This window comes from Martes martes (genome assembly GCF_963455335.1).
Source record: "Martes martes genome assembly, chromosome: 11".
Lineage (NCBI taxonomy): Eukaryota > Metazoa > Chordata > Mammalia > Carnivora > Mustelidae > Martes > Martes martes.
Window position 1 is genome coordinate 34,801,099 of NC_137899.1, and position 9,892 is coordinate 34,810,990.

At 39.9% G+C, this 9,892-nt stretch overlaps 1 protein-coding gene across 1 annotated transcript in view; it reads left to right on the top strand.

Annotated features, from left to right (window-relative positions):
• Positions 1-1,098: 1,098 nt before the first annotated feature.
• Positions 1,099-9,892, top strand: part of ZNF804B (zinc finger protein 804B) — a gene marked incomplete at both ends in the record, with an annotated part of 506,998 nt that continues 498,204 nt past the window's right edge. The window contains one exon of the mRNA XM_080819015.1: positions 1,099-1,206. Coding sequence (XP_080675141.1) covers positions 1,099-1,206 — 108 coding nt within the window. The remainder of the gene's footprint in view (positions 1,207-9,892) is intronic.

The following is a 9,892-nucleotide window of genomic DNA, read 5'->3' on the forward strand; positions in this document are numbered from 1 at the left end:
TTTCCTATCTAAAACTTCTTTCCTCCTGCATCCATCACCTACCATAGTGCATCTAACCCGTCTGCCTTATTTGGGGCTGCACAGCTCGTTGCTCCAGCCGGCTGGGGAGCTGTTGCTTCTGCGAACGCCGCCGGCAGCCCGAGCGCTGAAACATGCTGAAGGCGAGCAGGCAGCGAAAGAGTGAAGAAAACGCTCTCCTCCCGCTCCGCTCCTCCACCGCCGCCCTCCCCAGTCGCCCCGGGCCCCCGCCCCCAAACCCGGCGCAAAGTTGGCCCGGAGACGGGGCAGAGGGACCAGGGGGCCCGGGCGGCGGATGGCAGGATGCCGGCGCGGCGCGTCCCGCAGCCGCCAGAGCCTCCGGCCGCCGCCGCAGCGGTCACCTCCTCGCGCGGCCGCCCGGCGCGCCCCTCGCCTTCAGCCGACAGCTCGGAGCGGGGGGGCTAACCGCTCCCGCTCACGGGTCGCCGCGTCCCCAACTCCGGGTCCTCACCCCAGCCCACGCGCTGCCTCCTGCGCCCCCGCCCCCGCCACTGCAGCGGGGGCAGCGGAGTGGCGCTCCCCAGGACCGTCGGCCACTTTCCCGGGCACGCCACCGCTGCTGCTGCTGCTGCCGCCCAGCGCCGCAGCCCGCAGCCCAGCCCGCGGACGCCCCCGGCCAGGTGACGGGGACCCGCGCCTGAGCATCCCGGGGCGTGCGCTGGGTGCGAAAGCGGGGGGCGGGAGGAAAGGGGGCGGAGGAGTTCCTGATTCCCCGGCGGACCCAGGAAGTTGTCCTTAAAAAAAAAAAATTATATCGCCGGCCCGCGGTTGAGCAGCCACATCGTCAGAGCAGCATGTGGACTGGCTCGCTGGGTCCCCTAAGTGCTGTGTGGCTGCCGCTGCCGCCGCCGCCGCCGTCAGAGCAGCCGCTGCTGCCGGCAGCAGGAGCCCCGCGCGGGGCGAGGAGCGGGGACGCGCCGCTGCCTCGTCCCCTGCTTGCCGCTGGCCGCTTCTTCTCGGGAGGTGGCAGTCACTGTCACTGCTGAGAAACCAGCCCGCTTTTCCGCGCCTGGTCGTCTGCTGAGGAGTTGAGACTCTGCGCCTCCTGCTTGGACCCACATGGCTTGTTACCTGGTCATCAGTTCGAGACATCTCAGCAATGGGCACTATCGGGGCATTAAAGGAGTCTTCAGAGGGCCCCTCTGCAAGAACGGATCTCCCTCTCCGGTAACCTGCGCGCGCACACACACGTTCAAAATCAAGATAAACAAAAAGAGATATTGTCCTGGTACAATGAGTGGGTGGTGGATATCCACCTTACCCATGAGTATATTTTGTCTGTTTTTATAATTTATTGACAGGCTGTTACACAGCGAGGGGTGTGTGTTTACATGTGTATGTTCAACACAGTCATTAGCATCTGTAGTACCATGGATGCAAATATTTACCGAATGCAGTTAACTGCAGGGCCGTGAGGGTAGCTCCTGTGTGCTATGTCGTTATGAATCTACTGATTTGGGCAGTGTAGAAAGTTTGAGTGGCACTTTATAGCCATGCTTTGGGAAGTCATCAGTCGGGATTAGTTAAAAAATGCTGCCGTTACTTTATAAGAAAATAAACTTCTTCAAGATTTTGCATCAAGGTGCTGGCAGATGGAAAGGTGTTGGATGCCAACACTTGATTAAATCTAATGCTTAACTGTGCAGGTTCTTTAAGGAACGTCAGAGTCTTTTGTGGAAATATGAAGTGGATAGTTTGTGGTATTAGGTACAAATGTATTTACATACAATTGGAGTGATCACTCAACTTAGTGCACTATTCAATTTAGTTTACTATTTGATTTATTCAAGTTTTTTTTGGTAAAATAATTTTGACCACACTCTAAGACTTCGATATATTATTAATTTATTAGTTGGTTCATGCTATGTACTAATGTACAGACTCAAATATATTTCAAAAAAATGTCATGATATATTAGGGGAAAAGTTTTGATTATTATTAAGTGACTAGGGACAAGTTTTCTAGTTTAATAGAAAAACCAGTATTTTAAGCCTGGATGATATAAAGGAGGAGAACTTAAGTTGCCTGATTTTTATTTATTTTTTGCACTTTTCATCATGTTCTAATGCTTCATTAGCATGAATTATTCAAAACTGCAATATATCTTTAAAACTTTTGATTAAGTGCTATATGTGATTTGCAAGAGAAATTTTAAATCAGAAAGTCCAAGTATCCAGAGATATCACTAGGACTCCTAATTATGACAAGCTAGTGCCTCACATGTTTTTATGCACTGCAAATGTGGGTCGCTGCGATCCCTCCCACCCCCTCAACTACATGGTACTGAAGCAGAAGTGTTAGAATAGAATATACTGTTTATATTGGCACTTACAATTAGACTCTGAGGGCTAGAGGGGTCTTGGAGAGTTTTAGTTAAAGAAAGCCCACATTCAATCCTTCTGAGCAGCTGGTCTGAATCCTTTCTATTTTTAAAGATTCTCAGGATTGGAGTTTCTGCAGTCTCAGCAAACCACCTCAATGTTTACGAACCCACAGTGTCAGAATCTTCCTTCTAGCCAACTTAAATCTATTGAGTTTTTCCTTGAGCTCATTTCATCTTGAAAACCTAGAATATTCCCCCTTTCTCCAAGGTATTAATGTTCGACACTTTGATAATCTCTGTGGCTGTGTTCTGAAACCCTCTCTTTGGTTATGGAAATCTGAACTGGGCAAGGTGTTATAGTCTATATGCCTTAATCGTTCACAGGATAAAGGAAGGATTACTTTTGTAGTTCCTATATCGTTCAGTTCTATTTAAGTTTGTTAGAATATGGAATTAATCTTCCAAAATCTAAAGGGTTTGTAGAGGCAATTTCTGTCACATGGTCAGAAGGGGTCCTTCCTTCTCCACTGTGGTCACTCATCTCCCGGAAACCTGACGGATTCCCCAGGGACGGACACATGAACATGGTTATGACAAGACAGCCCATAATCCACATGGCTCTGCGGGCTGAGCAGGTACTCACACCCATTCACTGTTGGGCTCATTTTTATAAAATACTAATTCATTTACTTTTACCTAGTTGTTATACTTTGACTCATGTGATTGTTCTCTCCAATATTTACACATCTGAGTGTACTTAAATTACATTGGCAGCATTAAAAAAAATAGCCAAGTTAGTCTGTATATGGACTTCATACACCTGATTTACTTTGTCTTCTTTTACATTTTACTATGAAATTTGAATGACTTTTTCAAGGTTTCAGTAGTTTCTCACATGAGATAGGCAGTGTGTGAAAAATTGGTGTTCATTCATTCTCTGTCACAGGCAGGTTTTTGAGACAAGTCATGGCCTTCACGTTACATGACACTTAGTCTTTCTTCCTAAATTAGATTAGGTCTCTACCTTCTGGAGCCTAGACTCTTGAGCATTTAAATAATAGTTTCCTTGGGGCGCCTGGGTGGCTCAGTGGGTTAAGCCTCTGCCTTCGGCTCAGGTCCTGATCCCAGCGTCCTGGGATCAAGCCCTGCATCGGGCTCTCTGCTCAGCAGGGAGCCTGCTTCCTCCTCTCTCTCTGCCTGCCTCTCTGCCTGCTTGTGATCTCTCTGTCAAATAAAATAAATAAATAAATAAATAAATAAATAATAGTTTCCTAGTAGAGATGACTAGGTGACTAGTATGTTTACCTTCTTTATTAATGGGTTGTAAAGCATGAAGCTAAAAACTGGGGTGATGTTTCATTTCTTTTTTATATTGAGCAATACACACCCCTTGTTACTTTCAGGTTGATAGACATTTATTGATTTTTTTCATCAACATAAATATTAAACTCACAGATCCGTAAGATAGTCATTTATTTTTTTTTAAAGCACATATCTACACTGGCAATACCTTTTTTATTATGTTTTCCCAAATTTTGTGCCCAGAGTGTCTCAAATCAACCTCTACATCATTGACTTGGATTATTTCCACTCACTGAGACTCAGTTTATCTGGGACTCTGAAGTGGGATACAATCATTAGTTGATTTAACTCAGTCTTACTAAGGTCTGCAATACTTCAACTTTGGTTCTTACTCTTTTAATCCAAGTGTTCTTCTATTTTAATCCATACTTTCCTGTTTTAATAGAGCTGTATAAAGGTAGCACTTAATACAATTATCGAATGAGACTATTTTGTAACTTCATTATAGAAAGGAAACAAGCTACAAGCTACAATTCCATTTTGATGTAAGGAGAATTTATATATATATATATATATATATACACACACACACACACATACATATGTGTGTGTGTGTATATATATACACATATATATACACATACACATACATATATACATATAGATGTACATATATGTGTGTGTGTATGTGTGTGTGTGTATATATCCCCTTCCATTATATATATATATATACACACACACACACACACACACACACACACACATCCTTACAAGAAATATATATCTTCTGATATCTATCTGGATAATATGAATTTAGTATTTCAGTATCTCCTGGATATAATTCTTCACTTATATATTGAAAGTAGTTATATACATTTGCCATGTTCAAATCATATGCCTGTAGTCTCTAGAGTCTGGACACGTGATATTAAACTGACAGCACAAAGGAAATGATTATATTTATATACATTTTTATTTCAAAGGATTTCATTTAGAAAACATTGAATCATTACATGGAGTTCTTCTAATAGATACTTAGTGGGATACTTGAGAAATAAATAGAGCATTTTACCCCCAAACAATTTTCACAGATCTGCAAACTGGAAATCCTGGAGTCAAATTCAGCTCCTGTCTTCAAAGTGAACATGTGCAAGTGTCTTGTCTGTGGGATCTCTTTTCTTTTGGAGACTTGATATGAACAAAATAACATACTGCTTTTCATCCTAATTAGAATATGAATAATTGATGAGATAGTTTATGTTACTTTAAATCCAGGGATAGATTAAAGAAAAAAAAAAGAAAAATGACAGAGTAAATTACATTGTACTTTGTACACCATTGAGTACTACATAGTACTTAATGGTGAAAGTCTCTAATTTTAGAAAGTAAATTTGCACCCTCTCACATGTTAGGATATTTATCTTCCACCCTATCACAACTCTGAAATAAAATGACTGAGTGATGACTTTAGAAATCCATATCATGTACACATACACATGTACCCATTCTCAGTACCTACACATATGCATACAGATACAAAGTTATCAGTGCTCAAACCCGAGAAGTTACCTATGTATTACATTCAGTTTTTACCATCAAATGTGTTAACGGTGAAACTTTGTTACCATGAATGAAGTATTCATTAAGAGAACAGTCTATAGGTGCATTCATTTGTGTGTGTGGACTTCTAAGTTCTTCTATCACCATGTTTGACTCAGTAAAACAAATATCCTCTACGTAGTGCCAAAAATATGTTTGAATTTATTCTTAGTTATTTTTTGTAATGACAAATACTGTTTCAAATTTGGATTCATGTATGGTTTGTTACTTAATTTGTGTGTGGTTAATAATATGACTATCATTCAGGTTACCAATTGATGAAATATTAATAATAATCATAGTTGTATATTTTATCTGTGGTGCACGTTTAGCTTATTACCAGTCTTTTGAAGTTTATGTAGGGCGGTACGGCTTAAGAAGTGCTTATTCCTGAGAGTGTCATAGTTAGACATCTAGAACTACCTGTTTCTGGATTTGCCTCTTACCCCCCCCCCCACCTCAAAACATTGGATATGAAGAAATTTGGGGGTTTTTCACCTGAGCAACAGATCAGGATCCTTGGATTTTGTTGTTGTTTTTATTTTGTTCTGTTTAGTGATCTTATTCTAAATTATGTATCTGACTAAACTGCCTAGTGGAAGGAGGTGGCATACAATGAAACCAGCATTTTAAATGGACTAAAAAATCATAGAAAGTTCCCTTTTAAAAATTAAAAATGCATTTCATTTAAGCAGTCTAGAAACAAATTGCCTTGAAGGTACATCTCTTCAGAGAACTCCTTACATGAAGCAATGAGTGCAGACCCAACCTTGTTTTTTCTTATGCCTATACTCGTCTATGTGCGTTTTCATTATGTTCACTAAGTACATGTTAAACACATCTAAAAATGATCTCAAACTGATATGCTTTTCATGTGCCAAATATAATTATGAAGATGTAGTCTCCCATGGAGAAGTCACCTGTGTCCTCTTTTGGAATTCATGAATAGGCTAATACTGGCTTTTATGCTGAAACTTGTAGATATTTCCAATAAAGAAGGCTGAGGTATGATTCTTATAATACATGTTTTCTTTGTTATGACAAATATTGAATTAAGCAAACTCCTTTCTTCTCACTGTCTTTTCAAACCCTTTCTTCTTTTCCCCAACTGACTTCAGAAACTTGTAGTTGGCATTTATGCTTTCAAAAAGAATTGTCAAGTTTTTAGGTCTTAAATTTGTGTTTCTGTGCCGTTGGAAGCTTCCTGTGGTAAGAGGAATCAAATGAGTATTTGAGTGGTATAGTTTATGACTATATTATTGTTAGGTTATCCTACACTTATTTCATGATTAAAATTTGATAGATAAAATCCTTTGATTTGTTTCTTTTAGACATACAGTAAAGATAACCTCTATTTTGAATCTCTGTTCCATAATTTGGAAACAAACTAAAAATAAAACATATTGGCATCATGTAGATTAAATGAGGATGGCATTTGACATATAACTTGATCATTTGTAGTTGAACGAGTAGCTATGGTATCTTTGTTGTATAATGCATATGCACTGTGATACATACTTTTCATGCGGTATTAACCCAGCTTGAAGTATCAGTAGGTTTTAGGCTACGTAGGGAGCAAGGAGCAGGAAGAGTAATACATATTTCAAATAACTCTAGGAAGTGTCTTTCAGTGTGAATTTGGTTTGCTCAAAATACACATTGTCAGAATAATTATTTAATACACACATACGTATTCTGTAGAAAATAATTCGAATCAAATTGTAGTAAAAATGCTACTTTGCTCATTGAAAATATCTTGGTTTTAAAAAGTACAGTTTTTCAGGTAATCCTTATAAACTGACAGGTGACAGCCTTTGGTAGACAGATTTTGAGTCAGGTTTACTTAGTGGATAAGGTGTGGAGTGAGAAATTAAATATTTGTTATGTTTTCATGACAAAGTGTAGTTATGGTGGTGGTAGGAATAGACCAGTCACCAAGTCCACAGTCTCTCTTACTTTGGAAGTACTTACCGAACCTCAGAAGAAATTCTGGAAAGATGAATCACATTATATCTTAGACAATATTCTCACTTGTTACTAAGACCTTGTGGGGTTTCTGAAGACAAAAAAAATGCAAAATAATATTATATAGCATACGAAATGAAAAAGGGCTTTTAGAAATATTTACCCATGTATGATGTTTCGTTCCCCTGATAACATGTATTGAACTAATCCCTTCTTTCATTCAAATTTGATACCTACAATCTAAACATATACTCTGAAAAACTGTTAAAAGACTTTCCTCACAGATAAAGAGAGCTATTGGAATTAGCTATTTTTTTTTCTTTCCTTCCTTGGCTGGTAGGAAACTCAGAGACAAATGTGTGGCTCTGCAAAGCCGTGGGGATCGATGTTGGCCTCCCAAACAACACGATGTTCCCACCCCTGCTCATCTCCTATTCCCAGTTCAGCTTTTATTTTAATTTTATTTTCCACTGCTCTCATTCTCTTAAATGTATGTTTTATTGTTTCAATGTATACTATTTCTTTCAGATGACTTAGTTCTGTTGTGAACTTATAAGTCAGGCTATAAATAAATAATGAAATATGGACTATCTAAATATAAGGATGCCACTCAGGATTGTACTGGACAGCTTTGACAATGATTCATGGAATCGGGAGTATTCATTTTGTTCATTTGTCTCAAGTATAATTAGGGCTGCCAATTTTTTGCTTTGACAATTGGCAAATTCCTTTTGGCAAATTTTACTTCACTTCAGTGCGGATGTGGGTGGCAGGATATAGTTTATTTTGAAACAGATGCTGCCAATTTGTTTTTTTCTAAACAATCCTTTCCATCCCTGTTATTCCTCTTGCCATTGATCCTTTCGTTAGCATGATCATCAGGGTTTTTTTTTTCATATCTTTTTTTGCCTTATGTGTAAAGGTTGGCATGTATGTCTAACTCTAGAGGTATAGACCCCCGCAAATGGTGAGAACCACCCCGTTCTGTCTGCTTCCCAACCGAAGCATACAAGTTTCTTCTCTGTTCACCATCCACATTTAACGTTCATCTCCAGCTCAGAATTTAGAGCTTCCCCCATATCTCCATTCAGAACCTACCTACCAGTGTTCTTCCCCTGCCCACCTTCCCACAGCTATGACTCAGCACTTCACTTGTCCCATCTACCTCCTGAGCAACAGATCCAGTCAGTACCTCCCCACACACACAGATGTCCTTTCCAGAACTCCATTTTGCAATGAATAATTATATACCCTAGCATTTTTCTTGGCAAGCAAAGGCTAGATGCGTTTCCTCTTTGTGAATGAAATAAATATCATATTCTAAACAGAAAATAACCCCTGGGTCCCCTTTTTTGGAATGTGGATGGAAGGGATGGAAGCTCCACTGAGGTCTGTCCCTTCCTATTAATTGGCTTCATCTAAACGTGAAGTCAAGAGATACACTGGTGGCCATATGAATTCCATTCACATTATCTTTAAAATGATCAGAGTCCCTGGATGGTATCTAAGAGTCTTCATGATCCAGCTCCTATCAGTGCCTCTAACTCTGTTTTTCCACCTGATCCTATGCTGTAGCCAGTCCAAACTACTCATAGTTCTTGACTATGATGGGTATTTCTAGACCTTTATTCCACTGCACATGCTGTTCCTCTGGCACAAATCCTCTGTCTTCATTGTTTGCATCGTGTTTTATATATTCTTTCTGACTTCACTGAAGAGTTGAGTCCTCATGTGATTTGACCCTGAGTTCTCTATCATGAGTCAGGCACTTCTCTTGTAGCCTGCCACCACACCCATTGCTTACATTGATTATTGCTGAACTGGAGTTGTTTCTTGGTCTCCATTTCAGTCATAGGATGTGAGATCCTTGAGGTCATGTCTGCTCTTATCCTTATATCCCCAGAGCTGAGCACAGCTTGTGGTTCATTATTGATTTCAACAGGGAGGGGAAAAAAAGGGTTTTGATGGAATTTAACGGGCATAAATGTGTTCCCTTTGGTCCCACCAGTATCTCCATGAAGACATCTTTTCCTTAGAGACTGTTTTCCCAATTTAGTTCATCAGAATCTTTGGGAATGTGTACTGTTCTACTGATGGATTAAGTGGTCACTGTTTTCATAGTAATGCTTCTTGCTTTAATACCTACCAAGATCATTTGGTCAATTCAATATATAATTTAATACTTCCTATTAACCCAAATTGCAGAGTGCTTTATTCCATGTAACCATTTCAGAATATTTTTGTTAAAGGCCACAAGAGACTGAAGATTGGCTATGTATGAATAGATGAAATTTGTACAGAAGTTGATTAAGCCATACTTTTCATTGGCACATATTTAATAGCTTCTGAAAAATGAATTATAAGTTAGGAATTTGATTATTCCTTTCCCATTTAGGAGTGTATAATAATAAGAAAAAACAGTGGTTCTTCTACATTTTCTTTATTTCTCTGTCTCTCACTCTTCCTCTCTCCTTCCTTCCTTCCTTCTTGTCTGCCTCCTCCATTTTTCCCTCCTCCTCATCCTCTCTCTGTCATTTTTTTTCTTTCCTTTGAAAGAGACAGTAGTTCCCTGATCAGTGGTCACTATAGTTCTTGAGAAAACACCATCCTAGAGCAGCCATGGGTGGTTTTTGCGTAATTACAAATACTTCCCTATTGCTTAAA